The sequence below is a fragment of the Gallinula chloropus genome, assembly GCF_964237585.1.
Source record: "Gallinula chloropus genome assembly, chromosome: 4".
Taxonomy (NCBI): Eukaryota; Metazoa; Chordata; class Aves; order Gruiformes; family Rallidae; genus Gallinula; species Gallinula chloropus.
The window spans coordinates 76923692-76941148 of record NC_140088.1 but is presented as its reverse complement, the minus strand read 5'-3'; the positions used below and the strand labels follow the sequence as shown (position 1 = coordinate 76941148).

At 40.9% G+C, this 17457-nt stretch overlaps 1 protein-coding gene across 1 annotated transcript in view; it reads left to right on the top strand.

Annotated features, from left to right (window-relative positions):
• Window positions 1-215: 215 nt before the first annotated feature.
• SH3D19 (SH3 domain containing 19) overlaps window positions 216-17457 on the top strand; it is a 77982-nt gene continuing 60740 nt past the window's right edge. The window contains exon 1 of the mRNA XM_084262935.1: window positions 216-487. Coding sequence (XP_084119061.1) covers window positions 370-487 — 118 coding nt within the window. The 5' untranslated portion in view covers window positions 216-369. The remainder of the gene's footprint in view (window positions 488-17457) is intronic.

The following is a 17457-nucleotide window of genomic DNA, read 5'->3' as shown; positions in this document are numbered from 1 at the left end:
AGCGCTGCCCGGCGGCTGCCGCCAGGTACCTCCCCCCGCCGCCGCCTCCTCCGCCCCCTTTTGTGGCGGTGCCAGGCGGCCGCCGGGTTTCCTGCTGACGCCGGAGAGCCGCGGATGGGCAGGAAAGGCCGCCGCCGCCTCTCCCACCCACCGGCTCCCGCCTCGTCCCCGCTTGCCCCGCCGGCAGCAGTGCGGAGCGGCCCGGGCTGAAAGCTCACCGGGAGAAGCGGGGCGGAGAGGGCGCAGGTGCGGGGCAGGCCCAGGGATCACGGGGACCGGGCGGCCGCGCTGAAGGGACGCGCCGGCCTCGCCCGGCAGGGGCGAGAAGGCCCCCGGATGCGGGCGGACATGGCAGCCCCCGCTTCTTGAATGCGTTCAGCCGCCCCCCCGCCGCCGATGGCCGAAGCCTGGAGGCTGGAGGAGGACGAGGAGGAGCTGCGGGAGCTCGGCAGGAGGCACCGGAGGGTCGCCCTGAGCTCAGCGGCAGGTGAGGGGCGGGGTGCGGCGGGCCGTAGCGTCGCTTGTTTTGGGCTAGCCCTGGCCCGGTCCCCCGGTCTGAATTCCTGTCAGGGTCTGGGCGGCGTTGGCGGTGCCGCCCCAATCAATGTGCCGTCCCGGTCGGCTTCACCCGAGGTCAGGTCAGCTCAGGTGCATCTGAGCCACGGGCAGGTGTGAACCGCAGGCGTGCTCACCCCGTGGGCTCTCCTGCCCGAGGCTCAGCCCCAGAGCCTGCCCCTTCTCCCGGCTAATGCTAGACGCAGACATGCACTGTCCTCCTGAGACGTGTCCAGACACTTAGGGTGCCCTGTCAGGAAATACAATGCAGGTTTTCCTTGAAAGTACCAAGGTGTCAGAGCAGTCCACGTGTAGCCATTTCTGTGTAGGTATGGGCAGCAGGCCTTGGCAAGCGGGAGGCAAGAATTTGGTGTACACCAGGAGGCACAGTGAGAGGAGCTTGAAAGCAAGTGAATTGATGTGTTTTTATAGAGAGACCTTGAGGTCGCAACAAGCTTATACTGGAAATAGTGAAATCCAATGGACCCTGGCAGCAATTTAAAGTATTGAATTCAGACATCGCTATTAATTAAGGGCAATTTGTATACCACCTTGCTGTAGTCACTGAGGTGTGAGTGCAGCATTTCTTATTCTGTCAGTGTAAAACCCCTTCCAAAATGTTTCATTTTCCTAAGGTCTGTTTCCAGGGAAATCTCAGCCACGCTGCGTATTTAAAGTTGAATTCCAAATATTCTGATTTTCTTAATAGATAAAACCTTAACTGTGTACCAAGCTTCTACAACTCAGGTGGGTTTGCATCCGTTTGAGCAACGAGAAATTAGGTGTCCTCATGTAGATGAGAAAACCACAGCAATTTGAGGGATAGCAGAGGAAATCTTGGAATAGGCAGGCCCTGTGGCTTCTGGTGACCCTAGTTATGTCACTGCATATCTGGGCAGGTGGAGGATTAGCAGGAGCCTACTGAAGCCATTGTGGCTTGGCATGTGTGCACGGTTTCACCTTGTCTAAAGTAGGATGCAAAAAAAATGGTGTTGGTTCCTGTATGGCTCCTCAGTAGCTGAATGTTGGTGCTGCTAGTCGGGATGTCTGTTTTTTAAAGTTGTTGCATTTGGAGATTTTTATTAGTGGAAAACATGTAATTGGTTCTGCAGTTTGTATGTGTGTGTAATCTTTGAATTCTTGTGGAACAAAGCTTATTCCCAGAGTTTGTCTTTGGCACAATACTACTAATTAGTAGTAAAGGGCCGACTCCTTTTTTAAATTTTGTTATTATTTTTTCCTGACAACGCCCTTTGAAATGGGCCTGGCAGGACTTACCTTGCTAGTATAAAGTATGTATGAATGAATGGCATTCTGCTTTAGCTGTCTTAGCTTCCTTCTATCTGTTCGCAAGACTCTGCAGTGGAAAACTGCACAAAGACTCCTTAATGTCTTAAGAATGCATCTGTGAAGAATATCACCTGAGGTAAGTGAGTTTGCTGTTCTTCCCTTACTTGACATTTCTCTTACTTTAAATAGGTTTGCAAATAAAGGTATAAGTGTGTGTATATGTGGGTGTTTGTGTTTAATATGCCAAAACAGTAATGTAAATAAGTATCAAATAGGACTGTTGGGTATTTTTGCAGGGTTCAAGAAGTGGTGTGGTTGCATCTTAGCAGACTCAGTTTAAGCATTTCAGTCTGTTAAGCTAATTATGAACATGAGAAACTTAAATGTGCAGCTTACGCATGCAAGTGCAGAAGGGCAGTTGCTCACCTTTGTCCTGCACATACAAGGTGTGTTCTATGCTAAGTGGTACTTGAAAGGTGGAAGTTCACAAAAGCTTCTGACTTACTGAACACTCAGACGTCTAATTAACCCTGTTTTGTTGGAGGACCAGAACACAGGAGAGGATGTGAGGAAGAAGCAGTATTTTCCCTTGAAGCTAGTCACAGTTGTGCTATGCCAGGTACTGTAGAATGAAGCCAGATAAACTAACAGCTTGCAGCTGCTGCTGGAGGTGGGATGTCTTTTGTGGATGTTCACTTCTGCTTTCGTGTGTCAGCTCTGCTGCTTGTCCAACCTGTTGGTGAGTGAAGTCACTGAAGTTGTGGTTTGGTGGCAGCCTGGGCTGATGTACCCAGTGGCTGCTGAGGCCTCTCTTGAAGCGCTCTTGCTTGCTAGAACCTGCACCAACCTGTTATGGTGTGTTGGCCAAGCAGAGAGCTATTTCTCTTGTTCTCTTCAGTGGATGGGAGCCTGCTGATTCAGCTCACTGGAATGGTTTTATACAGGTTCTGATGAATGTTGAAACTGGCACAAGCCTAAGATTAGGAACATGCAGCCGGAGGGAGGTAAGAGACTATCCTGGCCAGAAGTTAGTTTTGCTTGGGTTGCTGTGAAACTGCAGAGCTGTTTAGAGGTGAACTCATGTGTTTGTTTTTGTTTTTTTTTTTTTAATTTGTTTGGTTGGGGGATTGTTTGATTGTTTGGGGTGTTACACTGAATTGGGTTGTGGGCTTTTGTGCTGGTTTTGTGAGCTGTAGAGTCTTGCTGAAGCACTAGACAAGTGCCAGAGCTCATGTTAAAGCAAGAAATGAAAACTTGGAAACTTGAGCAGAAGAGATGGTAGAACCATCCTTACCCATAGAGCAGTTGTAGATAGCTCAGCAGACTTCTCTGCCTGCCTGCCTGCCTGTCATGTCATGACTTGCGTGATACCCCCACTGCATGTCATGAGGATGGAATTGGTTTATCTCAATTCAAGAAAGCTTTTTAATTAGCATGTTCTGGAAAAGCTGCGAGAAGTAGAGCAGTTTGAGACTCCTGTAATAATAAAATTGTTTTCCCTTTGAGAAAATCCTGACTGATATTCTTTTATTTTTATATATATAGGTTTTTTAAGTGATAGGGAAGAGAACTAGGACATGTTCTTTAAAAATTGAGATGAATGAAAGTAGCTGCAGACCATTAAACTGAATCAGCTGGTCACCTGCTGTGGGAAAGGACATTTGTGATTTCTCCCACCATGTAGCATATTTCTGTCACATACATTACTGCTCTGGGAATTAATAGACAACACTGGATTTTTACTGGTTTTTTTTTGTTTAGAATGTTAATATTTTTATTTCATTTGTTTTTAATAAAGTAGAAATGAAACAAAACAAACCCCAACAAAACAGCAACAACAAAAAAACCCACACTAAAATTCTATTTCCCCATTGATTTACAGGCTGTCTCCAGTATAACTTTGAACCTTACCCTGATGTGCTTTCCTATTTTAACTAGCTTTTATTCTGTGACTACTGACTGAAATAAGTGGGTTTGCAGGAAAGATTACGTTGAATATAGTAAATCTTAGTTACGAACTGCGCTGGCTAATTATGTATCCTTGCTGCTGCATTGGGGCTGAGGAGTAATCTCAGTAGTCTGATGTTCTCTAAAGTGCACGAGAAACTTTTAACATATCTGTATTATTTCACTTTGAATTCTGGTCAGTGTTCCTTGAGAAAAAGTAGCTCATTATGGATGTGGCAGATGTTTCCTTACTTATAAATAAAATAAAATCACTAAATATAGAAGTTAATAATGAAATTTATTAGAGTTCATAATGATGACCTATTGTGATTTGTACTTTTAATGTGTGGTTAGAAGTACAGATGGTCAATAATACAAGGAAAGGCTTTGACTAAATTTAATATTGCTCTGTTTTACTATCACAAATGCTTGCCTGTAGTTTGCTTCCACACAGTGGCTGTAAATTTTGCACAAGGTTTTCTACGCTGACTGAAACATCCCTGGGTTTTGGGGAGGGTGTTCCCCTATTTCTGTTTCTCCATAGTATTTCAGATGTTTTCTGGAACTTTTTCAATTCTAATGGGCAATTTTAGATTATGGATCTTTTTTTGGTTGGTTGATTGTCGGCTTTGGTTTGGTTTGTTGGGTATTTTTCCAAAACAAGGTCTAGTTCAGAGTTGGATCAATTCTTTACACTCCTACATCAAACCGGTGCTAACTTGTTTTGGAAGCTGAGAATAATGAAACAAATTGGAAGCTGTGTCCCATATAACAAATTAAGGTTGAATATTTCACTGCTCAGCATGCTGAGAGGTTATGGGGGTCCCTTTGTGTAATGTGTCTGTTGAAATTCAGTGAACAGTAACTTGCAGGAGGCATGGGAATTTAACAGATAAATTAAGATTTTGAAAGAAGAGTCTGCAGCATTTGTTCCCATGTTAATGTAAAAGATGTGCTTGGGTTTAAGTAAAGAATAAGATGGTCTGAGAGTCTTCATTAAATTGGTCAGTGTGAGACTGGTGAAGTGACCATGTCCTTCAGGGTTCACTGCATCACAACGTGAATAGCTTGACCTCAGTACTTCCCAAGGAGTGCCAATGACCCTGAAGGAGAGAGAAAGCTTGATTAGGAAAAAAGGTGGCTCTAAAACTTAGTTGCTGCGTCCTTAAAATCTTAACTAAATTTTACACTTAAGAAGCGGATAGATTTGCATCTTACAGAACAGGAGTCAGCATTGTTTAGCTGGAGACTTGTTTGTCAGCATGCCTACATCCTTCTGTGCTGATCTGGAAATTGTTCTGCTTGTCTATGGTGGGAATAACCATTTATTGTCTCATTCAGAGAATAAGAAGAAAAAAGAATAATTCTGATAGAGCAGATTACTATCTTGAATAAATGCATGAAGTCTACCTGTGATCTGCTGAGTCTGTCTGTGTGTATGCAAGAAGCCCTTAAAAATTAGGGCTGAGAGATGTCAGAGAGGGGGCAGTTATTTGCTTTATTTTTATTTATTTGCTTATTTAAGCAGTTGGTTTACAAGTTCAGGAATTGGTAGAATTTCTGGCCAACTGGACATCTCTCCCTCTTTCTCCTGGGATTCAGTCTGTTTTGGTTTTGTAGTCCCAATGCATGCTCAAGGGCTTCAATTTTAATAATTGCTTGAGGCACCACCACAGTAAAACACTTAAAATTCAAAGAACACAAATAATGCAATTGTTGTGTAATAATCTGTAACTGGTGCTAGTACCTTGTATCATTTAAGTATTGAAAAGATTACCTGATTCAGCCTTTTCCATAGCCTGTTGATGTTACTGTACACTCAATTTCATAGTATTTGAACTTATCTTGCTTGAGGTAAATAGAAGATACTAACTAAAGCTTTTATTGAAGTTAAATAATGTAGCTTATGTGTAGATGTTTCTTGAAATTCAAGTGTATGGTCAGTGGCAAGGAAAATCTGCTTGCAATTACTTGGCCAAGAGTATAGATTGAAACACAGAGAATGTTGTGTCATCCTAAGAAACAATCCTAAAATTGAAGGCTGCTCTAAGTAAAATAACTGAATAACTTCTGGTAGTCAACAAGGCAATACCTCCTAACTGAGGAGCCTATAGAAGGAATAATAGTAATAACAATAATAATAATGGACCTTCTTCATTTAGGTTATAGCCAAAGCAAGGCACAAAAGAGTGTCATTGTGTAAGGAGTGGTGAGTTTGTAGCCAAAGAGAATAACCCATTGAGCCATGATTGCACAGAGTCTACGTGTGTTGCGAACAATCATTTCCTGTCAAGGTAACAAATGATAAATCGGGGTTGTTGCATAATGGATGGGGATAGACATCAAAGGGCAGTGATAACCTCATTGCAGAAGCTTCTACTGTAGTGGTGACTGGTTACAGATGGAAAAAAGGTTAATATTTGTAAATAAATATGTCAGTATTTTCCTTTTGAAAGTATAGCCTTGATTTAAAATCTGGAAACAACAGGGAAGCGATGTTGACGCTCTGTCCATTAAAAGCTGATGTAGTTCTGCATGGATTGTTTCAGTAACTGTCATATAGGATGTGCAGTATGAAAATAAATTTTATTTCAATAGCACTTAAAGCCATTTGACATAAACAACATTTTATGTTGACGCTTATTGTCTATAGTTTACTGAAGTGCTTTACATTTAGCATGGTTTAGTTTCTTTATCTGATGATTTTATTTGTGGCCATGGAAGCATTGGTTGGAAAGGAGCTCTGGGGTCACCTAGTGCAGCATCCCACTTAAAGCAGGACTGGTGCTATGGCTAGATCCGTCCAGCCAAGACTTTGTCTAGCTCACCAAGAACCAAGACTGTCTGGGTCTTGGAAAGTCTCCCTAACGAGAGGGATTTACAGCCTCTGCAGGTAACCTGCTGCAGTGCTGTACTACCTCATAGAGAAATAATTTTTCCTCGTGTTCAGCCTGAACCTCCCAAGCCACAGTTGTGGCCATTGCCTCTTGCAATACTGTCCACAAACACCAGAAAGAGTTTGCATTTGACGTATCTGTTGTTACATTTCAGGTAGCTGCATGCTGCTATCCCATAGCTCCTTTGCTGCCTCCTTGCTATACTGAAGAAATCTGTCCCCTTCAATCTTCTCATTGCACAGTCCTGTCTCACTTATTCAGGTTCTTCGATGGTTCAGAAATGGTGTGGAAGCACTGGCTTCTCTGCTGGCCAAGATTTTTACTCTTCCCTTGAAAAAGTTACTAAAGCATCACAGTAGCAGACTTGGGAAGACAGTGTATCATCTGTTTTTCTGTGGCTTTTTTCTATGTTTTTTTTTTTCTATGCTTGGCAAGCATCCTTCCCTTCAGTGAAGGACAAAACCAAATTTTGTGGGAAGCGTAGATTTAGTGGTTAATGGCACATAGCAGGAAAACTTCCTTTTTTCCCCTCAACGTTGTATGAATTTTGCAAGAGACAGGACTTTATGGGTATCGATGCTTTTAAATTGACCATCTGATATAGTGCTGCGTTACGCTAACCGCTTCAGGAGGCGTTGTAAATCTGGTGTTTGCATGGATTGCATGTGTTATTATGAAAACATCAATTTGACATTCTGACTTGAGAATTTAAGATCTTATTATAAGATTTAATGGAATTTTAAATAAGATGCTTCAAAGATTAACTTAATTGGTTTAGGAACTCCTGCATATATTACAAAACCGCTTTCTGTGGCTGTATGTTGCTGTATTTGGGTCCAGCTTGAAAGGCTGGATGAAAGCAAGGTCAAAAATGTTCACATTGTAGTAGAAGCTGAATGTAACAGATCTTACAGTTCATTTTCTCTTCTACTGCCTTCCCCCCAGCTACCCAAGCTTTTTAAGAGGTTTTTGTATTTATTTTGTGTGCAAGTCACCACCTCTGCCAGCATTTTCAGGCTTTTAGAGAAAATGTGATGGGATCAGAACATGTAGGTGGTTTCAAATGGTTGACAGTGTCACTTCTATAACTAACTAATAGGGTGTGTTGCCTCAGCCTTGCAGAGCTGTGATAGTACCACATATGTGTCCCATTGTGCAAACTGGAAAAAAACATGGAACAAGAATTGTGTAGTTTTCATGTCCTAAGAAATGTCATACTGGATCAGACAAAAAGTTTGTCTTCTCTGGTAACCTGTTTCTTAAGATTGCCTAGGAACATCTTCAGGAACATCTCGTAAGATTCAGTTTTTACTTCCAAGAGAGATTCCTTCCCCTCTGTGGTCAGTGCCTTAACAGCTTTTTCAGAGGATGTATATGAAAGGCCTTGCTAAATAGTTGCCAATTCATTTATTTTTGTCAAATCCAGTTCCTTTTTTGAAACCACTTAGGCATTTAATCTTCAAATCTGACATGATGGTAAGGAATATAGTTATTCATTAATGAAAATCAGTTATTTCCTTTCACATTCTGGTTGTTGTTTTTACTGTGTATTCACTAGTTCTTGAAATATTTAATTTTTAATGTGTTTTTGAGCATGGTGACTTACACTCTTAAAAACTTTGGTGAACTTTCAAGCACACAAAAAAGTTTCTGATCCGATCTCCTAGACAGAATATTGTAAACATAAAAGAAGCCATTTGATTTTTTTTTCTTCAGCTGTAACATTTTGTTTCTACTTATAAGAGGTAAGTTAAAATTAATATAAATTGTTTTCATAAGGTGATAAATTTTTATTCATCATGCACTCTGTCTTGCATTAAAACCTGAGCACTCAGTATTGCAGATCTGCACATGAAAATTGATTCAGGTTGTGCACATCTGTGTTAAATCATTTACCAGAATTTTTGAGTGAACAGTGTGTGATGTTATTCATTATTAAAATACTGTTGGCTTATCCTGTTGGAGCGATGGGACATAAACGCCTGGAAACAAGCTCAGCATTTTGATAACTTTCTCATAATAAGTTGCCCCATCAGTGTGCTATATTAATTTTATGACTGTCTGCACTGTAAATCTAGGGTACAGAAACTAATAGAAATGTGAAACTTGGATTCAAAAGAAAAGCTTTGGAAAAAAATCTCTGTCCTCCTACCTTGCACTTTGAAAATAACATTGTCAGATGCCATTTGATGTTTATCTGATGGCAGATGCTGAAAGCCTTGTCATTTGTTATAAGCTTGTCCACTGCTGCTGTTATGTCTGAAGAAACACCCAGTGATCTCCTGGCTGGAATGAGGATGTTCATATGAGAATGGAGTTCTGAGGGTGGGACACCTGCTGTAGTCTACCACAGGTCAAGAGAGTGCTTGGAAGAGTGGCACTGCCAGCATGGGACAGGTATCACTGGTGAGATGGGGTAATGCTGCAGACCTCATTTATCCAGCACTCATGGGCATAGCCTCATGATGACAAATCTGTGTGTTCCTGTGCTGGTGTGCTGACCTTGCTGTAGGTCACCAATACCATCTCTGGGAAATGCATGGTACCTGCTGCCATGACATTAGGCACGCGTCACTTCTCTAATTGCTCTCCACTAGCTTGATGTTGGTGCATCCATTATCAAGAACTATTTCACTGAGGTGTCTTGTGGTATTTCACTCTTGGCAGTGTAGCAATGTAGAGGTACTTATTAGTGTGTTTACAGAGGTTGGATGCCTCTGACAGGATCTGATAGGCCTTTTTTGGTGTATGTGCAGGAGTGGGAAGAGGAGAGGTATTTCTCCAGGTTACCAAAGAATTGGAGCAATCTCTGCCAGCAATACAAGGCTGCTCAGGAAGCCTGGATTTCTCTGCAGTAAACACATAATCCTTTGTTTCTGGATATTTATCCCTTTGCCATCCTTTTTCTTGGTCATTTTAAGTTGCCTTATGGTTTTTGAAGCCTGTCATTGAACAGTGGAGAATCTGCTTTGCGATGAGTAGCAACTGAATGGATAGAATTTGCATTTTGAAGACTAAGGACAAAATGCAGTAGCTTGATGTCAAGGATAGAAGCAGATAAAAAATATTTCTATAATAGCTGCTTTTCCTGTTGTGTATTTTTTGAGGTGCTGGAATCAGGAGGAACTATAGTTGCTAAACACCTGGAGAAACAGATAAGAAGACTTTGTGAAATACTGTAATTTCTCAGGAGCCCAGAGATGGGTGCAATCAGCTTTTGCCTAAAATACAAGGGCCATTTGTGAAGAATAAAAGATACGGGCATCTGTGTGGTTGTTTATAAGGCATTTCTTAGAATTAAAGCTTTCATTTTTTACCAGAGAGACCACAGTACCTTTATTACGTCTAGTAAATTGTGTTGAATTCAACCATGTTCTAAATTTTTAAATAAAAAATAATACACCAAGCTGTGTGTTGTGAACCATACGTATTATTGCTGAGTGTGCTCGTGGTTCTTATGCAGTGGTATAAAAGCCCTGTGCTCTGGAAGGGCTGCCTGGCTCTGGCTCTCTTTCATCACAGCAGGTGCTTTTTCTGCTCTGTGATTTGATATTTCCCTGATGTCCCCCTCTTTTTTTTTTTTTTTTCTTTTCTTTTTTTTCCCCTCCCTCCCCTTCCTGTCTCCCATCTTTCTGAAGCATTGTTATCTTCTGTTTTGGAGCTGGATAATGACACTGGTGTCCAGTGACTGCATCTTTCTGTCCTTGTCACAGTCACTGAGGACCTATGGGCTTCCTCAGTAATCTGCTGCTCTTTGGCACTCGCACTGATTATCCATCACTTCTGATGCCTTTCCACTGTTTTAATGGTCCTTTTGTTTAAAATTCCTATCTCAAGTTGTAGTATGACCCTAATTTTGTGTTGGTCACATGAATCCGCACACATGGACCAGGCTGATGCACAAGACATGGCTACAGAGTTACCAGACTCACTGCACAGATGGGCCTTCTGCAGAAGGTGAAATCTTGGTGCAAGGAATCCGGCTGTACCCAGCGGCTTCTGGCCAGGACGGGCACACGTGTGGATTTACACGTTACACCAGTAATGGAGGAGTCTGAGGTACCTTAAAGGGATTTGGTAGAGGTGGATAAACTGTATATCACATCTCAGCAAATTGTCTTCAGAATGCCAGGTGACTCACATCTTAAAGAATTTTGGATGAAGATCTCTATGTTATCAAATAATATGCATTAAAATACAACATGCTTCAAGAACAGAAAAGTGCTGAGCTGCTTCTGGGGAATACTGGCTTAGAGCTGCAAATTTGTAGGCATGTGGTCAGAGCTAATGGGTAAGGGCTACCTCAGGTTGCAACAATTTATTGGTATATACCAGCATTATTAAATCAAGTTTTTACACCTTTGAATTCATCCCTTTTGTGATGTTTCTAGATCTTGTAATCTTTGTTTTACAATAAAGTGCAAGAGCCCTTTTTGGAATAATCCATATTGTGGTACTTAAAGAAAAATCCAGTGCTTGAGAGAAGCAATTGTTACATTCACTTTCACAGAGTTTCATGTTTTGTGTGACCATTGGGCAGAATTACCAATGTCACTGGAGGAAAATATTTTGTTAATAGACTAATTTCAAATGCAGTTCTGTAGAAAACCAATGCTTGTAACAAAATCATTGAGGTTTGAGAATGCTCTTGTTAGATGTCTTTTATGTGGACTGGGTAAACAATTTGGGGATTCTTTCATCATAAATAGGGACAAGGGACCACAAAATATTCCAAGAACAAGCTATTGAGTATTTCCGTGGTATCTTAAGAGAAATAAATACTGTTATTTGCCTGGTACTTTTCTTCTATTTTTATAGAGTTTCTTATATGATTGAGTGTATTACCATCTTTTAATAAGTAATTTTCTTTCTTTCTCTGTCATTTCATCCCCTTAGTCTCTGAGTTCCTCCTACAGTGCAGAACTGTGCCTTTACTTGCACTCACCAGAACATCAAACTCCTAAATTAGAAGCAGTGTCATTTGCATTGTTGTCAGTGGCTTTACAGGATGAAATTTGTTTGTTTTAAAGCTGAATTAGTTTCCTATGATACAGAAGTGGGAATATCTTCTGCTGAACTGCTATTTAGCACTTGATTGTGAATCCATGTCTCACCCACATTAAATAAGACTTAACTTGCAAGTGCACAATGCTTAAGATTGCACTGGGAACATTTGTTGTTGAGGTTTGCCATCTCAACAATAAAAACTTACTGTTTTGCATAAGCAAATTCAGAAAACTTTTACTTGCCCAGTGGGACAGAGTTTTGGGGTTGGTGGGGAGGGTGGGAAGGATGACATTTGCGAAGCAGAATAAATAAGAATAAATGTTCTTACTATGTAGCACATCAGATGAAGATTCTGTATTTTGAAAGTAATAAGGAAGGCTGTGACTTCTCAAAAATTGTAAATTATTACCTGAAGTATATACAACAAAGGCTATTTCTACAACATGTAACTTTGTACAGTGTAGGTCAAAGGAAATTGCTTAAATGCTACAAGTGATATACCCTGCAGACAAAACCTCAAATTGTCCTACCTGTGTCTGGGAACACACAAGTTTAGGAAGCTGCTGCTCAACAAAAAAAAAAAATAAATTCAAATGAAACAAGCCAAATTCCCTGTGGAAGACAAAATGGTTCTTTTTATATTATTATTATAAAGCCTTTTATCCTCATTATCTTAGTCACTCAGCAGCAGTATTTCTCTGTGCATATCTTAGGTCTCCAGGCGTGGAGTGTGGCTCTAATTAGTGTGGTAAAGGGGCATGTTGTGGCAGGTAAGTATACCTACGCACAGGTGTTCAAAGCTGCAGGCTCTTTTGCTGCTGGATGTACTGGTCCATAAGCAGAGCAAACCTCTGAGGAGGCAAATAATTGAATAAATTTAGATCTTGAATATGCTGTGTGAATGTATACAAGATGCTTTGTTAATACAGTGCAAGAACCACAAGTTTACTCTCACCTGTCTAATGTGTTGCTTTTATTGCATGCTGTGTATCAGCAGCCTATGGGAGGCAAACTTAGAATAAGATGGAGCTTTCTTGTCTAGTTGAGGAATATGCAGACCCTCTACAGACATGCTGAGTCTCTGATTTGGGAAGAAAAAGGTAGTACTGTGCTCTTGAAAGATAATTTTTCTTTTATGGGCAATGCTAGCAATGTCAGAGAATTGCATGGGTTGGTTATTGGGTTTTGATTTTCTTTTTCAGAAATGTAAGTCTAACATTTCTGAAGTGCCTAGAGAAGAGGGTATTTTGTGGTTATAAATCTTTTGCCTATCAAAAAGTCAACTGGTATTTTCCTCATGAAAATATATATAAAAAAAGAGCAGTAGGGCTCACTTTGAGTAGCTCCCACTGTACTTCTGGCAATATGCAGATACCTCTGTCTCCTTGTCCTGAAGTACATAGGGATTCATTACACTAATCAGCTGGGATGTCTCGTATGAAGATGTGGGGATTTGTACATTCAGGAGTTGAGAATCTCTTGAAAAAAGAGCTTTAGAAACAACTGTATCCTAGATTTCCTTCTTAAACAAGTGTGGTAGAAGGTAGAAGTGTTGTAGCATACACACATACACTGCATATATTTGATTGCTTATATACTTAATCATTCATGGCCTGAGAACAAGACCAGTTCCTGGCGCAGAGTTTGGTCTAGGTTCATGGACCTCTCTGAGTAGTGGTGAGAACTTGCAATCTGTTTCCTTTCTCCTTTTTTCTGCATCAGCCCTGCTCTTATGCTGGTGCATACATTCACACTGAGACATGAATACTTTTGCTGTTGCAATGAAGGAGTAACATGGGAACAAGAGTGTGGGGGTGGAAATTCACTCACAACACAAATCAGCAGCAAAGGTTGCACTGGCAAATGTGGCCTCTGTTGTCCAGTAAATTATTTTTTCACTTACACATTGTACAATTGCACAAAAGGCTTTAAAGGTGACTACAGTTTGTTAATGTCTCTGGCAAGTTTTAAGGAATGCCTTTGGGTAATTAAAAGCATAATGGTGGGTAGTAGGACAGAAGTATATGTTGGGGTTCTCCCCAGCCATACATTGGTCCTGCTTCAGAGTGGGGAAAAAACGTAGCTCTAAATATGAAAAAATGCAGGAATGCTTTGTGCTTACAAAACTCTGTTACTGTTCAGTATTAAAACTGTCACACTGGTGTCATTTCATTTGGAGGGTTGTAATGTGGTTTTTTTTTCCCTGCAATGTACTGCTCTGGAGTTCAACAACATACTGTAGGATTTAAAGCAAGTATAAAAACTGTCTGCCTTTACAATTATAAACTTGGAGTGTGTCCTGGTTTTGTGGCCTTTTGGAGTAATGGGAAAACTATACATAAACTAGATGAAAAAAGTTTCTTCCAAGCCTTTCATTAATCTCTCCTTGAGGCTTGTTCTTTTAAACAACTGATAAGGGAGTCTCTTCTCAGTTACAGTACTAAAATACATAAATAAATGTTCAGTTTTATGGGTTTTGTTGTATAGCAGTTCCTAATAAAATTGAGTGAAATTTATAGTCGATTCTATACAGCGGAGTTTGTGTTTTTTCTGAGTCCTTACCCATGAGAAGTGCTAAAAAGAAGGAAGAGTCACCGTGAGCCACAGTGTGCCTGAACAGAATGGAAAGCAAACAGGTTGCCCTATCAGTGGCAATATCAGGTTCTGTTTAGCTCAGTGGAGATAAAGCAACTAGTGTTTAAATTCCTGCATAAATTCAGATAGTTTCCCCAGAAAATGCATAGTTTAGTTTGAGCCCATCTACATTGAAAATTTGCAATGGAACTTTAGGGCTCTTGATTGAAAGCGGTTGGCTAATGGGGTCTGTTGCACCATCTAGCTATGATCAGCTGGCTAACAGTCAAGGTACCTGGTACTAAAATAATGGTAGGAACCATTGCAGTTCTACACAATGCCTTGTAAAGTCGCTGCATTGATCTTGGCATCTATGTTTGTTAAGGCCTGGGGGCTTCAAAAGTATGTGCATTAGGGGGTGGGCAAAGTATGCACATTCAGACTTGGGCGAATTGCATAGCCTTTCAACACTTGACTGTTCTGAGCGTATGACTTCTCTGTATATTTTGCATTTTGGTGTTGCCAGCACTGTTTAACAGCTCACTGTTCCTGTCATTTGGTTTATCTAGAAGTTTACATTGCTACTGAAGTATCATTATAAGCATCACATGCTATTTTTCATTATGAAACCACCATTGTACCATCAGGGCTAAAAACAAGAGAGATGGAGACAGCTGGTTGCTCTAACAACACATCTTCCTGAAGCCACGTGGGTGGCTGCTCAATTCTAGACCCATGATTTAAGATGAAAAATTGAGAAATGGATGTGGTATGTGCTCCACTTCGCTCCCTTCAGCCAATTCTGCTTTTAAGAGAGATCAAGCTGTGCGACGGGGTTGAGATTAGGAAGTTACCCACCTCAGGAGGTCACTGCATTGTAAGTTTTGCAGTATCTTTGAAGCGGCAGAATGTGTGTTAACTTTCCACTCATTTTTCAACAGCATTTCATGTTTATACTTAAATTTTTGTCTGGTGAGAGCACACTTTTCAGTTTAAGTCACTCTTAGCAACAAGATACTTTGAAGAAGCTTGCAAAATAAACAGAGGAAAACAATGTTTCTTTTTGGTGTGAGTTGTTGCCTTTTGCCTTTTGGTTGCTTGTCTTCCAGAGACAAGAGCCAGTGTCTTAAAAGCTATTGCTTTCTGCTTTGGTGGTCTTTTTGGCATAAATGTAAGTTATTCTGAGTTTGTGGAGCAACTGAAATAATGTTGAGTCTGTTATTTTTCTGCTGATAGTTATGTCTATATTTTCTTTGAGAAAAAAAGTTCTATCATATTAAAAACAAATAAGATAATTTTCCCATGCTTGGAGAGAATCACCAGTTCACCTTTCTAAAAGCAACTGCAACCTGGCATTTCTGTCTGTTGCCTAATCTTTGAATACTGAAAAAAAGGCATAACATATCTGTGCTATTGATGAAATATACCCAGAACAGGTCTTTGTGTCCTGATGTTTGCCTTTATTCCTCTGCAGTGCTTAAAACTTGGCACCAGTCTTCCCAACCTCAGCCTGGAGTCTCTGATTTCTTCCACCTCATGTGCTGCACCTGCCAGCTCCTTGACGTTTTGCACTGTATCCTGCTGCTGAACAAGGATAATGTATTTCTCCCACACTGGCTGTATTAGTATAAAGGCAGCAAAGATTTTGTGAAGAGTGGATGCTAGCATAAAGTGGAGAAAATGTCTTTAAATTTGGACTGCAGGAGGTTGGAGGGTGGTCAGTTCTTGTGGACTGAGAGACCGCGAGCCTCTGGCCATGGGAATTGTGGATTGGAGGACAGGCAGAAAGAACTTTTTTCTGCCTTTGGAAGAACCATCTCTGTGGTCTGTCTGCGCTCTCCAAGCTGCCTGAACTAGCTGGCAAAATCTGCAGTAGTAAAATTAGGCAATAGCACCACACCACCTCTAAGGTAGTTGTCAGTAAATCGACAACAGGTTTGCCATGCCAGCACAAAGCCTGGGCTACCCGCTGTTCTCCTCTGTCAGGTTAGGAAGGCAGTGCTGATTTTCAAGAACAGATCATTAACCAAAATAAATGTAAAGTCAGATAATCCAGGCCTCTAGCCTGTGTGTGAGTACTGGCTGCTAGGAATTCCCAGCCTATTTGGCTACAGCTACACACAGAGTAAGGAATTGTACTACTTGAGCAACATAAGGATAGGGAGGATAGTGCTTGTGTTTCACCTGTGGGAACTTGGGGCCAGAAGGTAGTATCTGTCACTGGAAGTGGAATTTTTTCCTGTAAATTTCCAGTGCTGGAGTGAAGACTGCCTTGGTTGTTCATTGTGCATGCTAGTCCAGCAAGCTTTAAATGTTTTCTCTAATCTGACATGCAGTTCTGACTTCCAGAGTTTAGAATTGAAGGATATACAGTGATGTGCTAGAAAGTCATCATGTCCCATAATGTTTTATAGCAATTTATGTCTTTGATATAGAGGAAAAGCTGTAGTGCAGGATTTGATTTTCAGATCTCTGCAACTATATGGTCTTCTTGCTTATTTCTGTTAGAAAAGATTATGAAGAGGTGTCTCAGTTGTTCAGGTAATATATAGAGAGTAAAAGACAATCTGACCCAACTTTTTCAAGCCAAGGATTTGCCTGTGGAATGCAGGAATGGGATCTGCATGTGTAATGCGCACGCACACACACATGTATTTATATGTCTGTATAAAAAAAACCCCAAACATTTGCCTGTTTCTTCTGGGCTTTCATATTCTAGAGGTGTGTGGTGTGTGACATTACTTGAATTTATGATAATGCCGAACCAGCATCTAGACTTGCAAAATTTAAGCACTAAATTGAAAGATTCAGCTCTTTGAGTCCTTTCATACACTTGGTGCTACATCAAATTTAAAAGATTAAGTTCACACTAACCTTAAACAGGTAGAGGTGGTTTTTTTTTTCTGCTTTAAAATGCTAACTGTGTGCTTGTAGGGTTATTTTGTTCTTTTTAGTAAGATCAGTGTACGTGTGGATGATGTGTTTTCACTAAGCTTAGCAGTAAATAAAACATGTAAAAACAAAAGCAATATACATTTCAATCTAAAAAAAGGGAAGAGAGAGTTGCATTGATTTCCTGACTGGGCAGGTTGCAGCGGTGTGGCTGGGCTGTGGTGGGTCTGCCAGCTGGATGTGGGCTGAGGAGGAGAGCTCCCAGATGCTGTGCTTACCTGTGCTCTGACTCCTT